The sequence below is a fragment of the Podarcis erhardii genome (assembly GCF_964252035.2).
Source record: "Podarcis erhardii genome assembly, chromosome: 9".
Taxonomy (NCBI): domain Eukaryota; kingdom Metazoa; phylum Chordata; class Lepidosauria; order Squamata; family Lacertidae; genus Podarcis; species Podarcis erhardii.
This window is the reverse complement of record NC_138512.1, coordinates 79,139,013-79,165,429: the sequence shown is the minus strand read 5'-3', so window position 1 is coordinate 79,165,429 and position 26,417 is coordinate 79,139,013. Positions and strand designations below refer to the sequence as shown.

The 26,417-nt window shown below is 46.6% G+C and overlaps 1 protein-coding gene across 3 annotated transcripts in view; it reads right to left on the bottom strand.

Annotated features, from left to right (window-relative positions):
• Positions 1–24,880, bottom strand: part of ZNF638 (zinc finger protein 638) — a 71,769-nt gene extending 46,889 nt beyond the window's left edge. For all 3 annotated transcript variants that reach the window (XM_081876588.1, XM_081876589.1, XM_081876590.1), the window contains exon 1: positions 23,920–24,880. In XM_081876588.1, coding sequence (XP_081732714.1) covers positions 23,920–24,011 — 92 coding nt within the window. In that variant the 5' untranslated portion in view covers positions 24,012–24,880. The remainder of the gene's footprint in view (positions 1–23,919) is intronic.
• Between the last annotated feature and the right edge of the window lie 1,537 nt (positions 24,881–26,417).

Sequence of the window (26,417 nt, the reverse complement as noted above, 5' to 3'; positions counted from 1 at the left end):
GCAGGTCTCTTCGTCAGGGGCGAAAAGCGGGGGGGTCAAAGGGCAACCAGGCCGGCTTCTAACTTCATTGGGGTTTGGGCTGCAAGGATTGGTGCTGCAAGGATATATGCTTCTTAGGGCTCAGCCATGTGCAAAGGACTATATACACACAGTGGTACCTCGGGTTACAGACGCTTCAGACTCCGCTAACCCAGAAATAGTGCTTCAGGTTAAGAACTTTGCCTCAGGATGAGAACAGAAATCAGGCTCCGGCGGCACGGCGGCAGCAGCAGGAGGCCCCATTAGCTAAAGTGGTGCTTCAGGTTAAAATCAGACCTCCAGAAGGAATTAAGTACTTAATCCGAAGTACCACTGTATATCAAACCTAGACAGGATCTTAAAAAGCAGAGAAATCACCTTGCCAACAAAGATCCATATAGTTCAAGCTCGGGTTTCCCCAGTAGTGATGTATGGAAGTGAGAGCTGGACCATCAAGAAGGCTGATCACCAAAGAATGAATGCTTTTGAATTCTGGTGCTGGAGGAGACTCTGGAGAGTCCCATGGACTGCGAGAAGATCAAACCTCTTCATTCTGATGGAAATCAGCCCTTAGTGCTCACTGGAAGGACAGATCCTGAAGCTGAGGCTCCACCTCATGAGAAGAGAAGACTCCCTGGAAAAGACCCTGATGCTGGGAAAGATGGAGGGCACAAGGAGAAGGGGATGACAGAAGGCGAGATGGTTGGACGGTGTTCTCGAAGCTACCAGCATGAGTTTGACCAAACTGCGGGAGGCAGTGGAAGACAGGAGGGCCTGGCGTGCTCTGGTCCAGGGGGTCACGAAGAGTCGGACACGACTAAACAACAACAACTATATAAATATATTGTCCAGTAACACCTTAGAGACTAACTAAACTTATTCCTGGTATGAGCTTTCGTGTGCATGCTCACTTCTTCAGATACCTGTCAGGGTACAGTGGTACCTCTGGATGCAAACGGGATCCATTCTGGAGCCCCGTTCGCATCCTGAAGTGAACACAACCTGAGCGGGTGGCGATTTGCCGCTTCCGCGCATGTGTGTGATGTCATTTTGAGCGTCCGCGCATGCCCGAGCGGCAAAACCTGGAAGTAACGCATTCCGTTACTTCCAGGTTGCCGCAGAGTGGAACCTGAAAGCGCTCAACCTGAAGCATATCTAACCAGAGGTAGGACTGTATTTCATACCAAGAACAAACTTAGTTGGTCTCTAAGGTGCTACTGGACATTTATTTACTTAGAAATGACATAAAGGATTAAGTAAAAATGAATTGGTGAAAGAGAGAATGTAAAATTATAGTATATTAAGACAAATTATTAAGATAAAAATAAGGTTGGAAGGATTTGCTGAAATAACAAATTGAATTAGAATACAAAAATGGGAGGTGTGAGGAGGTCAAGGAAATAAGTGAATGTAAGCAAGTGATGTATAGGTTTGATGACTTGTTTTTTTTTTCTTTCCGTTTTCTGGTTTTTGATGATTTTTTTTATATGTATTGTTTTTTCTTTTCTTTTTTCCTTTGATTGTTATTTTTTCTCTTTTTTCTGTAATCTTGAAAATCTTAATATTTTTTTTTTTAAAAAAAGACATTTATTTACTGTATTTTTTGCTCTATAAGACTCACTTTTCCCCTCCTAAAAAGTAAGGGGGAATGTGTGTGCGTCTTATGGAGCGAATGCAGGCTGCGCAGCTCTCCCAGAAGCCAGAACAGCAAGAGGGATTGCTGCTTTCACTGCGCAGCGATCCCTCTTGCTGTTCTGGCTTCTGAGATTCAGAATATTTTTTTTATTGCTTTCCTCCTCCAAAAACTAGGTGCGTCTTGTGGTCTGGTGTGTCTTATAGAGCGAAAAATACGGTAATTTATATATATATATTTCTACTGCATCAGACCAACACGGCTACCTACCTGAATCTAGGTTTGCAAAGGTTTCTCTTCTAAAGGCATGAAAATAAGCAAAGCCCACATGCCCAGCTCCCAACTGAGCCTCATTCAAATCCCCTGCAACAGCCTCCTCCTGTTTTTCACCAGGAGATGAAAGGCAGACTCCATCTGTCCTCACCCAAGATATTGTGTGGGGGGGGGGCATTCTTTTCTTAACATGACAAGAAAAAGATGTTCCCCGCATGGTCAAGGTGACACGATTCGTACGTGGAAATAAACACACCCACAATCTAAATCGGGCATAGGCAAACTCAGCCCTCTAGATGTTTTCAGACTACAACTCCGATCATCCCTAGTTAACAGGACCAGTGGTCAGGGACATCAAAAACATCTGGAGGGCCGAGCTTGCCTATGCCTTATCTAAACATCTAAATGAGGGATCAAAGGCCAGCTGCGCAAAGAAGACTCCATCTATTCAACAAAGGGGTTTCAATTGATCAGCCAATTATATGTGCATCTATTTCCTCAAGACCTTTAAGAAATACAGTGGTGCCTCGCAAGACGAAATTAATCCGTTCTGTGAGGCTCTTTGTATAGCGGTTTTTTCGTCTTGCGAAGCAAGCCCATTGACAGTTTAGCGGATTAGCGCTATTAGCGGTTTAGCGGCTTTTAGCGGATCAGCTGATAAGCGGCTTAGGGCTTAGGAAAAGGGGGGGGGAGGGGAAAAAACCCGCAGGAACTCGCAAGACATTTTCGTCTTGCGAAGCAAGCCCATAGGGAAATTCATTTTGCGGAGCGCCTCCAAAACGGAAAACCCTTTCGTCTAGCGGGTTTTCCGTCTAGCGGGGCACCACTGTATGTTGTTTTTAGATGGTGCAGCTTTAAAGAGCATTCAATAACAACACTGAAAGGTAGGCTATTGCTTTCTATAGGAGCTTTGGGAACCATCAGATTCTGGGATAACCAGCCTCATGTAACCCACATGCTTAAGTCTAATTAATGCACAAAGGGGTTAATGCCAGAGAGTCGACTGTCTTGCCAGGTTTATCCCTCGCCTCAGGAGGGATTAGGTAATCCAAGCTTTTGTTCCTTTTCAGTCTACCAGAGCAGCTCAACATGTAAAGTGATTTTGAGCCGGTTATTGCAGCTCAGACCGCATGGCTCCTACAAGTCATTCTTGTGTCCCTATACCAGGGGTCTGCAACCCGCGGCTCCGCAGCCGCATGTCGCTCTTTTACACCTTTGCCGCAGCTCCAGGGCGGATACTAGAGAGGGGAGGAGGCGCATTGTGCGCCCCGACACTCCCCACTGTGGCGGGCGCTGTACTGGCTGTGACGGCGCATGGGGGCGGTGCGTGTGTTAGTCACGCACCGTCCCGACATCACTTTCCCGCCCGCCCGCCCACTACATTGTAAGGGGCATGTACACTGGTCACTGCACTGAAAGGGGGCATGTACGCTGATCACTGTTTTGAAGGGGAGTGAAGAACACACACACACAAAAAAGGTAACTTGTTAATTTAACGTTTATTTCTATGAGGAGGAGTAATTCTGAGGGGTCAAACAAAGAAATAATAAAAAAGTGACAAAAAAGTTATTTTTATAATGACGAGTTTTGCGGCTCCCAGTTGTTTTTTCCTTCGGAAACAGGTCCAAGTGGCTCTTTTTGTCTTAAAGGTTGCAGACCCCTGCCCTATACCAATAATTTAGGAACTTTCATCACTAAGCCAAGTTTTACTGCCTTGTGTTTTCTGAATGCTGTATGGAAAAGAACATGAATCTGATCTTTGGAGAGTTTGGAAGTAAACCATTTCTAACTCAACAAACATGCTAAGGGAGGTTAGAAGTTGTGGAACTCACAAAGCCATATTTAAAAGGTCCAGCAGCCTATATTTCCATGCTTTATTTTGCTGCGTGTTTTGTGATTTTAAATTGCTGTTCTCTTACCAAAGAGTGTCATGAATTCTACTCAGTATTGATCCAAAGCAGAACTCCAACGTAGTTAGCAGAGTAAAAATTTAAACATGCTGCAGGATTCCCCAAAAACAGACCAGAGGCAATTAATATTTCATCCAAGAGAGCTTTACTGCTACTGAAGGCAAATGAGCATAATGGTCACAAATTCCATACATTCAGGATTGATCATGTTCATAAAAAATCTATTATTTTTTTTTTATAATAATATTTATTGAGTTTTACAGAAAAAAGGTTCACAAAAACAAAACAAAAATGAAAATACATATACACACATAAAAAAGCAAAAGCAAAACCAAAACTTAAAAAGAAAATTTAAGAAAAGAAAAATCCCTTTTTCAAATAACATAACATTCATTAACTTATTTTCCTGACTTCCTCACATCTCCCTTTTTGGTATCCCATTTAAAAGTTTAGACAGCAAATTCATATCTTCTTAATTTTACCCTTAGTTAATTATCCTCACGAATTTTAACTTCTAATCATATTGCTAGTACCCCTTCATTTCATTCCAACATCATACGCATTCAAAAATTTTACAATGTTTCTGTAAATACATCTTAAATTTCTTCCAGTCTTCCTCCACTGACTCTTCTCCCTGATCCCGGATTCTGCCAGTCATTTCCGCCATTTCCATATATTCCATCAATTGCATCTGCCAATCTTCCAGCGTGGGTATATCTTGTGTCTTCCAATGTTTGGCGATGAGAATTCTTGCTGCTGCTGTTGCGTACATAAAAAAGGTTCTATCCTTCTTTAACACCAATTGGCCGACTATGCCCAGGAGAAAAGCCTCCGGTTTCTTAGGGAAAGTGTACTTAAGTACCTTTTTTAGTTCATTATATATCATCTCCCAGAAAGCCTCAATCCTTGGGCACGTCCACCAAAGGTGAAAGAATGTACCTTCAGTTTCTCTACATTTCCAACATTTGTTATCGGGCAAATGATAAATTTTTGCAAGCTTGACCGGGGTCATGTACCACCTATAAATCATTTTCATAATATTCTCTCTTAAGGCATTACATGCCGTAAATTTAATCCCGGTGGTCCATAACTTCTCCCAGTCAGCAAACATAATATTATATCCTATATCTTGTGCCCATTTTATCATTGCTGATTTTACCGTTTCTTCCTCCGTGTTCCACTTCAACAGCAAGTTGTACATTTTTGACAATACCTTAACATTGGGTTCTAACAACTCTGTCTCTAACTTTGATTTTTCCACCTGGAAGCCCACTTTCTTGTCCTGATTATATGCTTCTCTTATTTGAAAGTAATGTAACCAGTCTCGCACCTTATCTTTAAGTTTCTCATAACTCTGCAGTTTCAATTTACCACCTTCCTCTTCCAAAATTTCCCAATACTTTGGCCATTTTGTCTCCATATTAATTCTTTTCAGCGCTTTGGCCTCCATGGGTGAGAGCCACCTTGGGGTTTTCCTTTCCAAAAGATCTTTATACCTCGACCATACATTAAACAATGCTTTTCTGACAATATGGTTTTTAAAAGACTTATGTACCTTAACCTTGCCATACCACAAATATGCATGCCATCCAAATGCATTATCATAACCTTCAAGATCTAAAACGTCAGTGTTTTCAAGAAGTAGCCATTCCTTCAAATAGCAAAAAGCTGCTGATTCATAATATAATTTCAAGTCTGGCAGGGCAAATCCCCCTCTATCTTTAGAATCTGTAAGTATCTTAAACTTTATTCTGGGCTTTTTGCCCTGCCAGACAAATCTTGATATATCTCTTTGCCACCTCTTAAAACAGTCCATTTTATCAATAATTTGTAACGATTGAAACAAAAACAGCAATCTCGGCAATACATTCATCTTAATAACAGAAATTCGGCCTAGCAAGGAAAGCTTCAAATTTGTCCATATTTCCAAATCCTTTTTCACCTCTGACCAGTATTTTTCATAGTTATCCTTAAATAGATTCACGTTCTTAGAGGTCATGTTTACCCCTAGGTATTTGACTTTCTTTACCAGTGTTAAATCTGTTTCCTTCCGAAACCTTTCTCTTTCAAACGGAGTCAGATTTTTCCCCAAAACCTTAGTTTTTGTCTTATTTAATTTGAATCCCGCCACATGACCAAAATCCTGGATTATTTCTAAGGCCCTCTTAGTACTAGCTATTGGCTCTTTTAATGTCAAAACAAGGTCATCTGCATATGCTTTAAGTTTATAATGTTTAACTCCGACCTGGATGCCCTGTATCAAACGGTCCCTTATTATCATGTTAAGTAAGACTTCCAGGACTGAAATAAAAAGTAATGGGGAAATTGGGCAGCCTTGTCGTGTCCCTTTCTCAATTCTAAACTCTTCTGACACCACATTATTCACTATCAGCTCTGCCTTTTGTTCATAAAAAATCTAGTTGCAGCAGACAAATTAAATTTATAATAAAACAAAAACCTTAACACTATATAAAGAACACCACACCAGAAGGAAAGATAGAAAAGAGAGCAAAACCCAGGCTCCTTCTGGCCTATTATTATAGTCAGCATTGCATTGAAGAAGAGATAACAGGCTCAGTTTAAGCCAGCTGTACTCAGCTTCTCTGAAGCAACAACCCAAACATCAGGAACCTTCTGCTTGTTTCTTTCACAGAGAAACTTCCAGAACCCTCTTGAATTAATTACAATAGGAAAGATCTCTACACATCAGATCAATACTTTCTGTACCAAGAAATGCAAACTGACCAAGAGCACTTGTCCCAAACTTGGATCTTGGCATCCAGGGAATTCTCCTTTCTAGATGCCTATTTGGTCCTTGACCCCCAACACAGATCCCAAAAGCCACTGAGGAAGATCACCCATGATCAAAATGCATCTGATTGTTTATTTTACATAAAGTGATCTTTATGCCCAGCCTTTTTGCTTCAGAGGGGCTAATAGCAGCTGTAGCCTTGTGCTGTTTTCTAATGAAATTAGGGACGCGGGTGGCACTGTGGGTTAAACCACAGAGCCTAGGACTTGCCGATCAAAAGGTCAGCGGTTTGAATCCCCGTGACGGGGTGAGCTCCCATTGCTCGGTCCCTGCTCCTGCCAACCTAGCAGTTCAAAAGCACGTCAAAGTGCAAGTAGATAACTAGGTTCCACTCCAGCGGGAAGGTCAACGGCGTTTCCGTGTGCTGCTCTGGTTTGCCAGAAGTCATGCTGGCCACAGGACCCGGAAGCTGTACGCCGACTCCCTCAGCCAATAAAGCGAGATGAGCGCCGTAACCCCAGAGTCGATCACGACTGGACCTAATGGTCAGGGGTCCCTTTACCTTTACTTAATGAAATTATACCTGCAAACTTTTGAGTAACCAGCGCCCTGTTTTTTAGTGTTATAAAGTGCATCTGCCACAACAGATTACAAAAGTTAAAATCTGTTAAGGCGCTGTCGTAATTTGTATTGTTCAACCTTTTGAATATTATGCATCCCAAAGGTGCTTGCAAAACTTGCATTGGGTAGAAACCAAATAGAGAGAGTCTCAGAGTGTGTTTGCATCTTGGATATATTAAGCTGGCTTTGCCTGCGCAGCTCACCTTTTCTCCCCAGCGTGATTCAGAGAAGTCGGCACAACAGCACTTTCTAGCATTTTTTAGTTTTGCCAGCTTGGTGCTGAAGGGAGTCAGCCTCAGCTTATTCCCAAACAATGAGGTCCCTTTTCCTTTCGCAACTCCTTTTCCTTCTTTCTTAGCTCCAGGAATCAGAATGCAGAACTCTTGAAAACTCATTGGATTTGTGTGCAATCCTAGTGACAAAGGTGTACCAGCAAGCCTGCTCCTTCAGAGGGAGTGTGACCGCATCCCAAACCGGTCACTTGCCTGTTTCCAAAACGTGAGAGTGCCATAGCATCTGGGGGGGGGGCAACCATGCCTTTGTCCTGCTCCTTGACAGGGATGGGCGCTTAGCTAAAGCCCCTCACCCCACCTCTGTTTCCATGCCAGACACCTTGCAGCAAAATCAGGGAATTTGTAAGCAGCAGGTGGTCTGGGGACCTGGAGAGCAGATGCCAAGGGAGCCAAAGTTCTCCTTCAGAATGCTCAAGCACAGCAGAATAAAAAGCCCACTTGGCAGGCCGGACCCCTGAGAGGCCACTTCCAAACGGATTGCTTTATTTTTAAAGAAGCCTTTCATTTTACTCATTGGTTTATTTGTAGCCTAACCTGCTACTTTTATAGCTTCAGGCATGTATGCATGTATTTTTAAATGGAGAAAGGGAGGCTTTGTGAACTGCAACGTAAAATGTTCCTAAAATATAAACTGCGCCAAGGTTAGATCCCCTCAGTTGTTTTCTCGCTGCCTGCTAAATGCCAAGGTTAAGAGGCTTAGCTCAGCAGCTGCTGAATATGGAGATAGGCAGGCACGATAACGCCAGGCTCACCTTAGATGAAGGAACACTATGAATCCTCACGGCTCACACTCTTCCTCGGTCACCTTCCCACCTTCCACACCAGGATTTGTCCCCCCTGAGCTTCATTCATAGTTACTGGCATCCTTCCGTCTCAAGAGACAATGGAGTGCGCCTCTGGGGGTGAAGTCAGAGTCACTGCTGGGTCAGGTCAATGGGCCATTTAGTTCAGCATCCTGTTCTTGCAGGGGCCAACCAGATGCTTGGGGGAAACCAGCAAACGGGGCGTGAAAGCAAGAGCCCTCTCTCCTCCTGCCGCTTCCAGCAACCGGCATTCAGAAGCTTTGCTGCCTCCAACCATCCTGGCGAGGAGCCATCTCCTCCGTCCGTTCCTCCAGCCGTCTTTTAAAGCCATCGAGGTTGTCACCTTGCCCAAAGAGGCCCATTGCTGTGTGTGCACTGCGCATCCAAAGTACCTACATTTCTCCTGCGTGGGGGGGATTTGAAATAACTATAAAAAGTGGCACTCCTTTCCCCACTTGTTGGTACTTTCGAGAAGGTCCAAAGCAGGTGCCTGGAGACACATTTCACAATATGTATCAAAGCAGCTATCTGATTTTTAATACCCCTTTTAAAAAGTGTTTTAGTATACAGCATGCCTCCCCAAGCTCCGAGCTGTGTGAGGTTCCAGGTGCTTCCCCAGGGTTCGCGTTTCCTTTTGGAAATGAGGCACAGCAGAGACTGTGGCACCTTTAGGATATACAGTTTATTTACACATACACACACACGCCCGATCCTACAATGGAGTGGCTCACAGCATCAGCGCCCAGAAGGCCTTGCTCCTCTCATCGTCGTAAAATCACAGAATTGAATAGTTGGAAGGGACCCAAGGGTCATCCAGTCCAACCCCCGGACATACAGGTATGACAATGTCACCATGAAGTCCCTCACGGTGCCTCACCACAGGGTGGGGGTGAGTGCAGAAGGTGGAGAAACCGGCAGCTGAGCAAGGGCTAAGCCCAGGAAGCCCTCCTGCATTGAGCAGCAGCAGCAGAGAAAGCCCCACAATTCTCTTTGGCTGCAGCTTCTCCCCCTTCCTGACCTCCATGCTCCAACTGAGCCTTCCTCTGCAAGTAACCCCCCCCCCACCAGGCCAGGAAGAGAAGCGGAGCTCCTCCAGGTGACACGGTGCTTCACCAAGCCAAATGAAACTCACCCACCTTCAAAAAATCACAACATATAATAGTAATAATAATAATTTAATAATTTATTATTTATACCCCGCCCATCTGGCTGGGTTTCTCCAGCCAATCTGGGCGGCTTCCAACAAAGTATTAAAATACAGTAGTCTGTTAAACATTAAAAGCTTCCCTAAAGAGGGCTGCCTTCAGATGTCTTCTAAAAGTCTGGTAGTTGTTCTTCTCTTTGACACCTGGTGGGAGGCCGTTCCACAGGCCGGGTGCCACTACCGAGAAGGCCCTCTGCCTGGTTCCCTGTAGCTTGGCTTCTCGCAGTGAGGGAACTGCCAGAAGGCCCTCGGAACTGGACCTCAGTGTGAATTCCATCCCCGCTTAAAAAAACCCAAACAACATTGCAAAGGAAAGAGTCCTGTAACACTCCCAGAAAAGTCCCGAGTGGGAAGGGGCCTCGGCTGTCCCAGTTCATCCTCCAGGTGGTGGTGGGAGCAGCAGGATTGTCAGGGCTGAGTCAGTACGTTCGAGTTCCCCAGATGTGGGAGAGAACTTCAGGGTAGAGAAGAGGGCACTGTGCCTGAGGGAGAGGGAGATGGAGGAGCAGGCGAAGGAAGGGCAGTGTCTTCAGGCGTAGAGAGCCAGGAAGAAGCTGCTAGCGAGCCAACAGCTCCACAGGGACAAGGGTTAAGTTCTGGATCAGAGACAGGCGAGAGACTTATGACGGCTCTCGTGAGGTGCATGGACAAGAGGAAACTTGAAAGGCGGGGCGATAAATTCCCACATTTTATTAGGTGTTGGCGGTGTAAGTATCTGAACTGAGTGACTCTGATGAATGATAATGAACTCTTGATGACCATTGTAAATATTATAAATAAAGACCATTAAAGCACTAGAAGTCTCCAGAGGTGTTTGTTTGTGGAGAGAGGAACGCACCGCCCGGACAAGGATGAAGTGGCTTTCCCCACGGACAAGAGGTACCCCACAGCCTGGGGCCTACTGCCTAGCATGGTCCTGGATTCAAACAGAAATCAAACCTGGTCTCACTGCGTATTGAGACATAATAATAATAATAATAATAATAATAATAATAATAATAATAATAATAATAATAATTTGTTATTTATACCCCGCCCATCTGGCTGGGCCTCCCCAGCCACTCTGGGCGGCTTCCATAGAAAGAAAAAATACAATAAAATATCACACGTTAAAAACTTCCCTGAACAGGGCTGCCTTAAGATGTCTTCTAAAAGTCTGGTAGTTGTTGTTCTCTTTGACATCTGGTGGGAGGGCGTTCCACAGGGAGGGCGCCACCACCGAGAAGGCCCTCTGCCTGGTTCCCTGTAACTTGGCTTCTCGCAGTGAGGGAACCGCCAGAAGGCCCTCGGCGCTGGACCTCAGTGTCCGGGCAGAACGATGGGGGTGGAGACGCTCCTTCAGGTATACCTGGACCGAGGCCATTTAGGGCTTTAAAGGTCAGCACCAACACTTTGAATTGTGCTCGGAAACGTACTGGGAGCCAATGTAGGTCTTTCAAGACCGGTGTTATATGGTCTCGGCGGCCGCTCCCTGTCACCAGTCTGGCTGCTGCGTTCTGGATTAGTTGTAGTTTCCGGGTCACCTTCAAAGGTAGCCCCACGTAGAGCGCATTGCAGTAGTCCAAGCGGGAGATAACCAGAGCATGCACCACTCTGGCGAGACAGTCCGCAGGCAGGGAGGGTCTCATCCTGCGTACCAGATGGAGCTGGTAGACAGCTGCCCTGGACACGGATTTAACCTGTGCCTCCATGGACAGCTGTGAGTCCAAGATGACTCCCAGGCTCTGCACCTGGTCCTTCAGGGGCACAGTTACCCCATTCAGGACCAGGGAATCCTCCACACCTGCCCACCTCCTGTCCCCCAGAAACAGTACTTCTGTCTTGTCAGGATTCAACCTCAAATCTGTTAGCCGCCATCCATCCTCCAACTGCCTCCAGACACTCACACAGGACCGTCACCGCCTTCACTAGTTCTGATTTGAAAGAGAGGTAGAGCTGGGTATCATCCGCATACTGATGAACACCCAGCCCAAAGCCCCTGATAATCTCTCCCAGCGGCTGCATGTAGATGTTGAAAAGCATGGGGGAGAGGACAGAACCCTGAGGCACCCCACAAATGAGAGCCCAGGGGTCTGAACACTCATCCCCTCACCACCACTTTCTGAACACGGCCCAGGAGGAAGGTGCGGAACCACTGTATGACAGTGCCCCCAGCTCCCAGCCCCTCAAGACGGTCCAGAAGGATGTTATGGTCGATGGTATCAAACACCGCTGAGAGATCCAGCAGAACTAGGATACAGCTCTCACCTTTGTCCCTAGCCCGCCGGAGATCATCAACCAGTGCGACCAAGGCAGTTTCAGTCCCGTGATGAGGCCTTAGATAATAAAAACACGGACACAAATATTTAGGTCAATGGGATAAAATGGGCCACAACTTTATTGGTTACACATGTGAGCGCTTTGTCTTAGGCATTGGGTGAAAGACTATATCCTGACTCCTGCCCATCTGCAGGGAGCCCCCTAAGAATAAACGACCGGTAGGGGGAGCCCTATGACATACATCAAATCGTGGCACCCCCAGGGTCCCCGATGGGGTCGTGGCATGGCCCTAGCCCACGCCCAGGCTTTGGACAGGCACCACACACCCGGATCCCTTTAACGGGATACCCTTAACGAGGAGGGGCAGGCGGAGGCTACAATCTCCCCTCCCATAAACAATACTTACCCAATGCCTAACCGCCACTCAAGCCCCAAAGGATCGCTGCCAACACCCTTACACCTGCAACCAATCCCTAATGCCCTTGATGAGATCAGCCAGCCAAACATCACTTCCTGAATCGGAAAGGTGAACGCCGTCATTATGAAACAAGGCCTCCTGCTTGTAAGTAATGTTGGGGTGTTGTATCACCTGTCCATTCAAGAGCTGCACCTTCTCTGCCACCCTACGGTTAATAGTTTTCCTGGTCTTGTTGAGTGCCTGCGGGCGGGAGTAAGCTGGCCAACGCCTCACCAGCATTTCAGACCAGATTAAGGTCAGGCCTGGGAACATAACGGCCAGCTCATCAAAGTCGTTCATCATGCTTGTGGCTAGGTCCTTGCCGCTCCTTTGACCCAGGTCGTTCTCTCCAAGTTGAACAATCAGAGCTTTGGGGGGGCCATGCAAGGCAGCTCTGGTCGTCACGATTGGCATAAACTCCTCCCATTTCATGTCACACTTTGTGACCCAGGAGACACTGAAACTTTCAGGAAGCCCCAGGCAGCTACCCAAGCTGGTACTGATGGCACGCACAAAGGCCCAGTGGGTGATATAGTGTCCCACGATCCATATGTTAATCACGGGGTAACCTGAAAATAAAGGAGTGACAGAGCATGATTACCATGGGTTCTTGCAGATATACCTTCTGTATTCATTAGATCTTCAGCGTCCCATATCCTTGATTCCATCGGTTGGCAGACCCCAATGGGCAGATCCTAAAGGAATGCACAGCGTAATCCACAGCCGGGAGACCACAGGCCTGAAGAGCTTTCCGTTTGTCAAAAGCCTCGATATGTGTCTCCACTACCCTGCATTAAATTAGCTGCACTAGATTTCGCCAGCTGTCATTTAGCATGCTTTGAGGGTTCATGTCCAACCCTTGTGGCACTTGTGGACAGCCCTCTGTGCCTTTTTCAGAAGAAATATCCGCCTGGAGATCACGGACAATCCAGGACGCTTAGCTCTGCTCCAGGGCCAATCATCACCACAAACTTGTCTAATCCCTGTTGAAAGAAACCATCCAACCTGCTACTACATAACCCCCATATTGTCAAAGGGGTACATTTGGGAGGCAGAAGCTGACACAGGCAGTCCACTTCCTGAGCAATTAAAAAAATATCCCTGCATGTAGAAAGCAAGTATGTCAGGGACAGGGGTTGAAGCCTAGCCATCGCCCCGATGTGCTCATTTTCTCTCTGTAGGAAATGGAAAAGCTTTCGACCATGTGAAGCCTGACATATGATGCAATCTGAGATGGCACAAGACTATTACCCATTTAAACCATAGCAAAATAATAGCACGTCAGATCTTGCATTGTGTCCTGCTGTCAAGGCAGAAGACAGGATAGTGTGCCTCCCAGTTTGAGAGAGGGGATGCAGCAGAAAAAGACAAACTTGTTTTTCTAACTTCAGCCTTCAAATTCCTGAGTACGCTGCAGGCCCTCACCGTCCTAAGGATCTCAAAACCAAACACTGAACTCTCCTTCACTGCATAAATTCGCTGCTGCTCCTGAAGAGGTGCCAGGCTTGCTGCAGTTGGTACCTTCCCCTCCTCACCTCTGCACTAAAGCTCAGGTTATGGAAAACCTCTCTTCTGATTTTCCACACAATCTGGTAAGACCCGATTCAGCACATAAGACTGAGCTTTTGCAAGGCACGGAGAGAAACTCTTGGGCCCCTGGGAGAATTAATCAGTGGGGATGAGCCCTAACTTCCGACTCGCCCTGCAGCAAATGCCATGCCTTCCCACTTTTTCAGAAATCCCCACCCCAAAGAACATCCTAAAATAACAAGGAAGTGGCTGCTAAGGCAAGCCAGGGGCCTTGGTTATTTGCCCAGGGACCAAGCGGCCAAGATCCACTTCCTGGACAGCAAGCTCAACCCAAGGATGTCCTTTACTGCCCACAAAGTGACCCAATGGGTCTCCCTCATTGAATTGTTCATGGTGGAGGAAGTGCCGGTGCTCAATGGCGCGGACTTAGCTGCCCATGCATCCCCCTGTCCTACGGAAACCATCCCCCCTAAATTCAATGAATAAAGAGAAAAGGCAACTAGTATTTGGGTCAAATCAGGTAATGACTTTATTGACTACTGGAGAAAAGACTTAATTTGGGTTCGACTGGAAAAGAGCGAGTTCTTGACCTGCATCAATGAGTAGTCCCTTGCTGGATTGCACCTGGGGAGTGCTGTGGCCCTAGCCCCCACCTGGGCCTCTAGATTTGACGGGAAGCCCAGGCTGCTGCCCCGCTTGGACGAAACTGTGCGGACTTTGGCCCAATACACAACCCTGTGCCCACAAATCCATACCTTCTTGGTAGCCAATCCTCAAAAAACCAAGAAAACAAACAAGACAGTGTAAGTTCAGGGGCACAGGTGTGCCTTGGAATGCCATCTCCTGAGGGACTTAATTCTATCTGCTGGTAAGTCCCAATTTGTGGTGATGTGTGGGTTGGCTGGGAGGCACTAGCCGGGCAGAGGAGGAAGGCTCAGAGCCTGGGGAGTGGTGGTGGGGCAGAGAGCACAGGTCAGAGGGAAAAGGAGGAGAGGAATGGTGGGGTGCTGAAGAGGCAACAGGCTTTCTCGAGCCGGAAGAGCCAGGTGCAGAAAGTGGTTCAGACTCAGCAAATGTTGCAGAGGAGGAGAGGACAGAGGCTGCAGAAGCATCTCAGGAGCTTGCCCTTCTTACTGGACTAAGTGTCCTGAAAGTGTCCTGAAGAGAACAGACGCCATTATGCTTTTGTCTGTACAAAGCGTGTAAATAAATAGTAGATTAGCCCTACGATGTCTTACACTTCTTGCTGTGTTTAGCCAGAAGCTCAGTGTTCTGCGTTTTGCATTAGTTTCAGCTGAAAACCGAAAACCTAAAAGGCAGCTTTGCAGAAGAACTCAGCATTGTGACCAACTTGGAAGTCTCCAGGCCGTCTCAGTTTCTTTGATAGGGCTGCCTGCTTGGCTATGCCTTAGTAAAGAAAAATAACCCAGCAGGGGCCAGAAGCCTCATCCTATTGCAAACCCTTCCCTCTAAATGGTTTTCCCGGGTCTTGAACCGAGGGGCGCTCAGCGCCTTGGCAGAATACCCTGGCATTTCATGCAATGAGCAATTACAATTTCATCACCGCCAGCCCCTGGCTATTTTTAGCTGTCTGTTTTGCAGAGCCATAAATGAAGGTGGCAGGAGGGCGGCAGGACTAGCTAATACATCTCCAGGGTACTGAATTACAAGCATTTGGAGATCGTGGGCAGGCTGGCAACTCCTGAAGAACATCACCTCCAAGTAAGAGCATAACTGCGCTCAACGCACGCTGGCAGTGGTCCAGCATTTTCTGGCCAAGGCGGTGACCATTATGTGGATCTCAGGAGGTGGCTCTCTAACATGCTGCAGAGCACGTTGCCCCCTCACCCATCAATGTCTCCAAACCATCCTGGTCTCCTCTCCCCAGCCTCTGCTCCCCGCCCATGGTTGCCAGTAGGAGCAGGGAGATTATGTTGTTTTTCGCCTTCAAGGCAGCTGGTGTGCGGCAGACACATGATGCCAAAGGTCAGCTGTGCAAGAAGTGACCAAACTGTTGTGACAGCAGCCCCGGTTTCGGATGTCTTCATTTGCTCCTTTACAAAAAAGCAGTGCAGCGTCCCAGCCGCGTCCGAAACTGAGCGCACTCAAGACGTGTTGTTTGCTTCAAAACATACCATGTGATCCTCGCCGCGTGGAGGCATAAATAAGCCCTGCCGAGTGCTGTGAGGATTACAGCCTTAGCCTCACACCATAAAGAGAGTCTTGAGGGGTCAGATGGAAGGCTTCCCTCTTGGGGAGGAGAGGGCTGTTGACAGCTACTAACCAAGATGGCTCTGCCTCCACGGCTGGAGGCAGAAATGCTTCCGAATGCCAGTTGCTGGAAATACGCTTTTCCACTCATCACCAAGACCGTTTTCCCAGACTCCCTCCGGCTCATAATTAACTTCATTGAATCACTTTCATGTACCTCCTCCCAAAAATGATGGAAAACAGGAGTTTTTTGTGACTCAAAAGCAAAGCAAGGGGAATAGTTTTTGCTCAACTTTCCTTACAATCTTTTTTAAGTTGCAGGACAATAGGGTTTTAAATGTACAAAATTTATAAGTGCCACCTACCTGTTTTAATGATCTGCCAGAAAAAAAACATTGATCCATACGAGCTGTTGATCCGTATGTTATGTGTCCACACAAAATCTTCAAAATGGTGCTGATTGTATTTACAAAGTGACATTCATAAACTTTCCACAAAACCTGGCTTACAGAGTACTGATACGATTTAAAGCCCTTGTTTCATTATGCCAGCACAGCACATGAAAGATTCAGTCTGAGGGCAAATGTTGGTTAAACACATGAATGGAAGATTAAGTATGAATTTCTGAGGACCTTGTTAACAAGAGCAGGTGGAAGGACACTGTACATCATCTCAGATAGTAGTGGACAGCCTAACTTTACAATCTGTTAGCTCTAAATTTCACACAAAATTGTTGCAGTGGGTGTTTGAATACAGGTCGAAAGTATAAAGAAATCAGCACAGTCTAATGGAAGAATGGTCTAATGAGCTGAAGTCCAGGGAAAGGTACATTAGTTTGCCATTACCCAGAAATAAGTGCTGTCCAACTCGGAGGTCTAACTGAAGCACAGTGTAATGAAAGGAAATTGAGGGAAAGTTGTAATTATTTCACCAGGTTCTTAATATACTGCAAAGAAAGTATTTGAAAATCTTGAGTGCACTGGACATGGAATCATTTGCATATGGAGCCAAAGTTTGGAGCTTGAAATATAACTGAATTTGCTACACTTTTAGGTCCCATTACACAACCCCTTCTAAGAATGGTAGCTACTACTTGCTCAAGAGGCAAGCTGTAGCTATAATCAAGAGAGAGAGTCAAGTGAAGGCTGATGGTGTATGCATAGGAGGCTCATGCTAAATATCAGTTAGCAGAATTCTCCATATGTTCTACCCTCTCATACATCTGACTTTGCTCTAGGTAGTAGTAGCAGCTAGGGATGGTGTTTTCCCATCTCACTCTTTAGTGCTAAATTGAAACAAACAGCAATCCACCCAAAACCCGATTGCTATTTGTTCCAATTCATCGCTAAAGAATGGGCTTCCCTGTAGGGAAGAAACAGGGCAAATGGAAGTGTGAATAAGCCCTGAGTGGCAATGTAGCACCATTTGCTGCAAATAGTACCACTTTAGCTAAATAGAAGCTTCAGAGGCGAATTTTCAGTAGAAAAACAATGGAAGGTTAATGCCACTCTACTGCCCTTGGTATCATTCCAGACTGGGGGCACCTGGCTACTTTTTATTAAGGAGGAATAAATAGCCCATCATAAGTACATTGTTAAACTTGTAGTTTGGCTTTCACATAGCATTTGCCAAAAACTCATCTCCCCAGTCTGTTTATTGCCTATTTAGGAAACATCCACAGGTACTAAAAGAAGCACTAACATCCTTTTGTCAAATCCTGGATTCTCATATCAAGGTTACATTATATAAAACTTTAAACCCTTTTCAGATAAACATTCCAGGAATGTTGAATGCCTGAGTGGATGAAGCCATACTCTGTTATCGAATTAGCTCACTTGAGAATAGCAATATTCTTGTTCCTGGGAAATAAAAGGCTAGCTCCCTTGACACACAGATTTGTATGAGTGTACACTCTGTTCTCCCATTCAAATGAATGTGTGCAGATTTGACATGGATAATGCATGTGATCTCTCTTCTCATTGCCAACGTACATTCTATATCCATTGACTGACTGTGAATGGGGTTATAAGCAGTTCTTGTTTTTATCTGTACTTGGGTTCCATCAGGGAAGAAGGTGCAATATAGATAGATAGATAGATAGATAGATAGAGAAAGAAAGAAAGACCCATTCATCAGCAAACTTGAAATACCATGTTGTTTGAAGCTGATAAAATGACATTTTAAAAATAATGTGTAAGTATAATAATCAACCAACGAACCAATCAATCAATGACTATGAATGTCCTGGCCAATAGTTATCTTGTTGCCAGTGGGTATCTCAGTGCTGAAGAGGCACTCACCATTATCTGATGGCTTGGTAGGCATCTGAATGTATTTGTTTAAAGCAGCAGAAAAACTAGAAATAGAAGACCAAATTTCTGTGCTAAAATGGGTATATCTGCCAAACCACTCACACCTGCAACCAACCCATCAACCCCACTGACACCTCGCTCAGCCAAACATCATTTCCAGCATTGGAAAGATTTACACCATCTGGCCTGTACAAGGCAGCATCCTTGAAGTTAATGCCCTCATGGCGGATAACAGCGCCTCCCAGAGCAACAACCTTCTTGGACACGGCACTATTCGTGCGCTTCCTGGCTGTTTCGGTGGCAGTTGGGCTGTTGCTACCAAGCCACGCACGTCGCTGTAGCAATTGTGACCAAAATATTTTGACTCCAGGGAGAGCGGCCGCCAGCTCTTCCAAGTCCTCTTGCATGCGGGAACGCAAACTTAAGCTGTGTACCAACACCAAATCATTCTCGCCCAGCTGCACCACTATCGCTGCGGGAGGTCCTTCACAGGACACCTTCGCCCGCACCGTTGGGAGTAAATCATCCCATCGCATCCCACATCTGGACATCCAGGATACGCTCACGTGGTTGGGAAGGCCAAGACAGTGCCCCAGTTCAGACTCCGCAGCCCGCAGACTGGCCCAGTGCACAATGCTGTGGCCGACAATCCAAATACGCACGGCTGCTAGACCTGAGAAGAAGGGAATAACAAGCAGGCATCAGAACACACACTGCTGGTGACGCTTCCTGGCATAAACCTTGTAGGCGTCACGACTTCCAGCATCCCATATTTTTTATCCTGTCAACTGACAGGCCCCAAGGTGCTGCTGTTGTGGCAGCGCCTATGCGAAAAGAATGAGGCGCATATTCAGTGGCTGACAAGCCACAGGCTGAAATAGCTTTACCCATCACCCGCATAAAATGATGCCTAGCTAATGGGGTGCCGTTCTCATGCACTAAGAATGGGCTAGCCCCAGGGGGACCAAGAGCCATATATTTCCTGGTATCCTTAACTGGGCAAGGGCCTTCCCTACCAGTGGCAGGCAGCCTAACCGTGGCGCCTCTGCCCAGTTGGTCAGTCTTGGGGTTCCTGACAGTAATGACAAGTTCCGCTGCTGATAATGGTACATCCTGCAGCAATAGACCTCTGGTAACTCGACCCTGGGCAGATTCCAGCACCACCTCACCAACCTGTAGTGCTCCGAAAAATGCAATGGAATATGCAGCTGAAAAAACTCTAGCCTCGTTTTTTGTCCTGCAGATAAGTCTTAACTTACTGCGAATGCGGCACAGAAGGTCAAATGTGACAAGCTTCCTCCCTAATGCTCTGGGAGGTTGAAGCTTACTCCAGCCCTCCAAGGCTTTGCACACGATAAACTTAGCGCAAGGGTCTTTAGAAAATAGTGATTTGCTAAAAAACGAAATTGCAGCCGACTGAATCCTGATAGTCTTAGTGGCACGACCAAGCTGCAACAGGTGCACCAAATACTGCAGCACCTGCTCAGTAGATGGAGACAAACTCCTATCAATAGCCAAGAACTGCGAGCGAAAGGCTAAGAAGTCAGTCCAGGCCTTCTTATAAGACCTAAGTGTAGAAGGGGAAGCAGAAGCCGCTACTCCCTGTAAAACTAAATGCTGCCAAGGTTCCATAGATGATCCGGGGAAAAACTCAGGCAGCTGCTGTGCATCCGGAGCCAGGGACCTGAAGCACTCCAGATGAAAGCAGGACAGAGCACCAGCAATGTCGTCAGAATTAACCGGGCAGAAAACACAATATTGAACCTTAAGCAGTGCAGAACGAAAGGGTGTAAGAGGGCCAAGACTCTGCTGGAACGTGAAGACTGCTTTGCCAAAACGCTCACCGCTGCCTGGTTATCGGACCAGAAGCAGACCTGACGGTCCCTGAACACCTTGGTCCAAATGTGCAATGCCACTACAGTAGGAACACAACAGAAGAGTCACACTGGGCTACAGTTCAGGGTTGTCATTCACAACTCTGACTCCGTCCCCCTCAGCTCAGCAACACATCTGCCCACGGCAATTTTTGGGTGGCATAAAACCTCCTCACCAACTAACTTTGCTGCTGCTTTTTGGTCAGACACACTACTCCCCAGTTACAGCTACCACACAATCTTTTTAGTATCTGTTTGTTTCATAAAAATTACACATTGTCTGATTGTATGAACCAATAAACAAACCGGAAAGCAGTTTACGGAAAAAGGTATAACGATAAAATGATCAGTAAGAAGAATTACTAACAATTTAAGGCTTTGAGAAAGCTCAAACGGAAACGAATTAAAAACTCGCACCATCTTTATGAACTTCCAGTTAGGCTTGCCTATATACAAAGATGATTTTAGCAGACTGGGGGGGGGGGGGGCGGGAAGCACAGTGAAGGCGGCTGCTTAATATCACGATGCAGGGAGTTCCAAAGTGGAGGTGCTGAGGGTTGCACTTCAGACTCTCCATGACAATTTTCAAGAAATACTTGGGATAGTGAAAGGATCCCTCCCCTTCATCCATGAGTAAGCAATCTAAGGCCTGGGGGCTGGATCCGGCCCAATCACCTTCTAAATCCGGCCTGCGGACGGTCTAGGAATCAGCATGTTTTTACATGAGTAGAATGTGTGCTTTTATTTAAAATGCATCTCTGGGTTATTTGTGGGGCATAGGAATTCACCCCCCCCCCCAATATATACTCCGGCCCTCCCAAAGGTCTGAGGGACAGTGGACCGACCCCCTGCTAAAAAAGTTTGCTGACCCCTGCGCTTAATCCATACCAACCAGCTTTCTCCTGGACCTCCTTTCTCCTGTCACATAGAGGAGGGAGAAAGGTTGTTTTCTGCTGCTCCAGAGAAGCGGACACGGAGCAATGGTTCCAAACTACAAGAAAGAAGATTCCATCTAAACATTAGGAAGAACTTCCTGAAAGTAAGAGCTGTCCGACAGTGGAATTTGCTGCCAAGGAGTGTGGTGGAGTCTCCTTCTTTGGAGGTCTTTAAGCAGAGGCTTGGCAACCATATGTCAGGAGTGCTCTGATGGTGTTTCCTGCTTGGCAGGGAGTTGGACTCGATGGCCCTTGTGGTCTCTTCCAACTCTATGATTCTATGATTCTATTCTATGATTCTCCCTTGCCACCCTCCATCATAGCAAAATACTATGCCATGAAACCAACAGCATCTTAATCCATTAGAAAAAGATTGCCTTAAGAACGTACCATGAAATTTAGAGTACAGTCACCATTTCAGTTAACAAATCCCTTAATACTTATCCTCTGCCATATCTCACCTTGGGTCTTTTCAAATAAATTCCTTCACTTGTTTTACAATTGGTATATTTTGGTTTCTTTTTCTAATGTATGTTATTGCTGAGTGATTGGTAAATTGTCAGGCCATGGGGAACCAGCCCCGGGCTAAGGCATTTATCGAAAGCACGTGGTATTCAGAGGCATGGTGCATCTGACAGTGGAGCAGCTCCACGGTGGCCAGTAGCTGAAAAGAGGGTTGCCATACGTCCAGAATTTCCTAGACATGGAAGGAATACGGAAGTCGAGAGCAGGATTTGGGCAGAAACCATGGAAATGTCAGGGGAAATCCAGACGCATGGAGAATGCACTGAGCTTTGAGAAGTGAGAGCAACAAAACCCTGCGCATGACCTCAAGGGAGGATCTCATATCAGTGTCTTCTCAATCTCACAGCAGAATCTTGCGGAGTCATCTCCCTCCTATGGTATCACAGAGGAAACAGCTGCCCTCCTAAACCTGCTCTTTCTTGTTCCCTTCCTTTCTAGTGCCCAAGAAACAGGGTCCAATGCATGTCCTGGTGAAATACCCAAGCCCATTTCAGTGGGGCTTGTGCAGGAGCAGCTCCTTGTGTTTTATGCTCAGTGGGCCTTGACTGTAGGAAGCCAGGCTTAGGCCACAGGACCCCAATGAAATGCCCACATCTGTAGTTGCCTGAGCTATAGCTCGCCATGCAACCACTGGCTTAGACTTCACAGTCAAGATGGCTGAGAGGACACAATCAACACAGGGTTTTTTGCAGTCTCTTGTCTGGCCTGCAACTGGCCTTTTCACTGCAGCCCAAGTAGGACAAAACAGTTCATCCATCCATACCCCCCATCTACCCCTATCAGCCGCTGAGCAGGCTCAGCAATGCACCTGGAGTCATTGAGACCAAAGATGCATCCTCTTCAGCGCTATGACCAACTTCAGCTCACTGTTTAAAGGGGGGGAATATTAAATTTACATACCACCCTTCATTCAAGGATTACAGGGCCATTTGTAGTATCGAAACACATTTCTGCTGTGCATTTTGCCAGAAAGGCCCGCAACAACTACAATAAAATCAGAAGTGTAGAATTGGAAGGAACCACCATGGACCACCTACTCCAACCCCCTGCAGTGCCGGAATCACAGCTCAAGAATTGCTGAGAGGCGGCCATAAGAGCTGGCACAGAATTATACAGCAGCACATCCCTCAATCCACTCTCTTAATTGACTTACATTAAGGAACGTACATCAATGCCGTGCCGAGTCCGCTGATCAGCCTGCCTAGTGCTACCTACTCAGAGCAGCAGAAGTGCTCTAGGGACTTCGGAAGAGGGAGAAGCGCTTCCCAGCAGGGTTTTTCATCTTTATGGGAAATGGCAGTGATGAGAAATGGGACCTTCCATGCGCAAAGCTTGCCTTCTGCCACTGAGCAACGACAGAAAGAGGACCCCTGTGTGCAAGGAGAGGCGCAAGCAGAACTGGGGGAAGGCAGCTCTTTTGGAAGGATAAGTTTGAGATGGGCTCCACTTCACAATCCTTGCTCAGCCCTTCTGAAAACTTCAGAGGATACTTCACACACTTCCTATGTTAGCAATCTGTTCTATTGAAAAACTGATAAAACAAAAAACAAGAGTTTGGATTTGATATCCCGCTTTATCACTACCATAAGGTCACCCAGCAGCTGCATGTAGAGGAGCAGAGAATCGAACCCAGTTCACCAGATTACGAGTCCACTGCTCTTAACCACTACACCACACTGGCTCTCAACACAAACATCCTTTCCATTATGCAGTCATTACTCAATTTTTACTTGGATATTATAGATAACTTATTCACGGTCCTGCTTCAATTCTCCCAAAGTAGAGTGTGTATTCTCTCTCTCTCTCTCTCTCTGGCTCATGTATATGTATGTGTGTATTTAACCTAGAAAGACTTCACTTCACCTCTTCCTTCATATTTAAATCTACCTCTGGTGGTTTAAAATCATTGCTTCATTCCAACTTTCTTTCTTTTCTTGCACAGCCGAAAGCCATTGCTCTTTGTGCTTTACTATACCTAGATCCTTCCATTCGTCTTTACAGAGCACACCCTCTGGAGGCATGCCAACTTGAAAGCCCTTGCATACCCAGGTAAGAGAACCAACCAGTCCTTTCACAAAAGCATGAATTAACAAGGGATCAAAGCGTCACAGAAACAGGGAGGGTCTCTGTCCCTGAAACCAAGAAATGTTGGACCAGCATCCAGGCATTACAGTCATGGTATTAGGAGCTTGAACGAGATGACCCTCAAAATCCTTTTAAGAATTCTGACAATGGATGGGCAGAAAGCTTATCTCTGGGCTACTAACAGTGACTCCAGACTAGACCGCCTTGGTCCAGCATGGACTTACCGTCTCAGTGGATCTAGAGGGTGCTGAGCAGCCGCTTCACCAGACGGTGCCCTGTTCCCTTTGGTGCCTGCTGTTTTCTTCCCGTCTTGCATCTTCCCATCAGCGAGATCGGCAGGAACCCAGGCAAAAACCTCCTCCCCCCAGGGCTTCTTGGGAGAAGTGCAAAAGGGTGCAGGCTAAGCATGAGATATTTGGCTCAAGGGTATCCAATCCAAGCCGATTCTTCGGTCCACATTGGCCTCTGCTCCTCTATCAACGGAGGAGAGAAACTCCTTGGCCAAAGGGTAGCTTATGCTGAGAACAGGTCCTCCTTCTAAGATGCTGGAAGACGGGAGAGGACACAGGAGACTCTCCTTTCACAAGGGTGCAGGGAACACCAGGTCCGTCTCCCCCCACAACTCCTTAGAGGTCCGGGTCGCCCTTGGACCTTGCCTGCCTCTTGCTACCTCCCATCCTTCTCCTCTTTATGCCGCTGGCTGGGACCATCCACTGGAGAAAAGCGTCCCACGTTCTCCGCATGGCAGGAAGGGAAAACGACAGCTCAGCCACCTCTGGGCAAGGGACACGCTGTACTCAGCCGTCTGCCTGTGCCAAGAGGGTCTCATTAGCTGTCCCTGGAATGCGCTGTCCAAAGGCAGAGCTGCCTGTCACTCAAGTCCAGCTGGCTGGACATGAGGCCAAGAATCTTGGGGGAGGATCGCTGGCACACACAGGGTCAGGTTTGTTTTCTCAGGATCAGTCACATCCAAGAGGCAAGGTCAGGACTTCAGCCTGCTTGTCTGACCTAAATGCGAACTAGATGTAGGGCATGAGCAACCTTTCCTGCAGTTCCAGGCAGCAAACAATGGCAAACTAAAATAAATTCATCAGTGATGCTCTTCTAGGCTGCATCAACAGAAGTCTAGTGTCCAGATCAAGGGAAGGAATAGTCCTGCTCTATTCTGCCTTGGTCAGATCACACCCGGAATACTGTCTCCAACTTTGGGTAGAATTTATCCAAGGGCAAGGAGAGCTTGCTCCAACCTACTCCACCCACAAACTGGATAATTACACATTAACCTGAGGCCTTTTGCATGAAGAGCAAGTGCCCTCTCTCACGTTTTAGTTTTGTGTCAGGGGTTTGTACGCAGGTGCCTAGCTGTTCCAAAAATTCCTACATCACAGCCCTGGCCCTAAACCTAGGTAGCTAATTTCTGGCACTCCAGAGGTTGCTGGACTTCAACTCCCAACAGCCCTGGCCAGCAAGGCTAAGAAGCGAGGATGATGGGAGTTGCAATTGAGCATCATCAGGGGAGGCCAGCTTAGCCAGCCAGCCACCCTCCCTGCCCAAATATCTTAGGTCACCGATAGTCAAGAAATCTGCTCCTTTCCTTTCAGAACGGAATCCTTGCTCTCCCAAAATCAGTGCCACCTGAATTCAAGTCCCTTTAGCAGTTGCATACAGAGCTTCACAGCAGCCTGCTGGATTCATTGCGCCCTTCCCTGCTCCTTTTATGGCTGACGTAGGAAATCTCCAGCCAACAAGCTTATTCTGTTCCGGCACAGGCCTCAGTTTGACCTGTGACACTGTTTTCCCCAAGTCTCACCCACCAGCCTCACACCTGAAGTCCCATGCCATGGAGTGGCAGATCACCTGCTATGTGTGCAGAAGTTCCCAGGTTCAATCCCCACCAGCATCTCCAAATAATAATAATAATAATAATAATAATAATAATAATAATAATAAATAGATTTATATACTGCCTTTTAACAAATGATCTCAGGATGGTTCACAAGATAAAAGAACAAATAAGTAATTAAAACAAAAACAATGAAACAACAACTATTTATTTCTTCTACCCTGCCCATCTGACTGGGTTGCCCCAGCCGCTCAGTGCAGCTTCAACAAAAATACAGGGTCAAACATTAAAAGCTTCCCGATACAGGGCTGAAACCCTGGAGAGCTTCTGCCAGTCAATGAGGCAATATTACGCTAAATGGACCAGTGGTCTGACTCAGGATGATGCAGCTTCCAGCACCAAAAGGCCCCAGGTTCAGTTCCCAGCATCTCCCAAAAGGGCTGGGAGAGACTCCCTGCCTGAAGCCACCAGTCCGTGCAGACCATTTTTTCTCAAACTTGAATTCCCAGCTGCTGTTGGACTACTGAAGGAATGGGTTTCCCAAACCCAATACTGACTGTGAAGGCAGTTTGAAAACTGTACCAAAATCCCTATTTTTCCTTAGCTAAAATCCATTAACTGGAGCTCTGAGTCAATGTATAAACAAAAACCTGGCTGTGCTCGAAGCTCTCTCCCTTATCAGTCCATGGCGGCAATGAGTGACCTTGCCAAGTTCCAGTAGAGCAGGGATGATGCGTCTGTGCCTTATCTGATGTGCTGACCACAAAAGACGCACAGACCCAATCTGGGAACAGCGCCAGAGCGTGTTCCCGGAGATGATGACCTATTCCTCCCAGATAAAAGTAGGAAGAGGAAGATCCTTTTATGGTCAGAAGTACA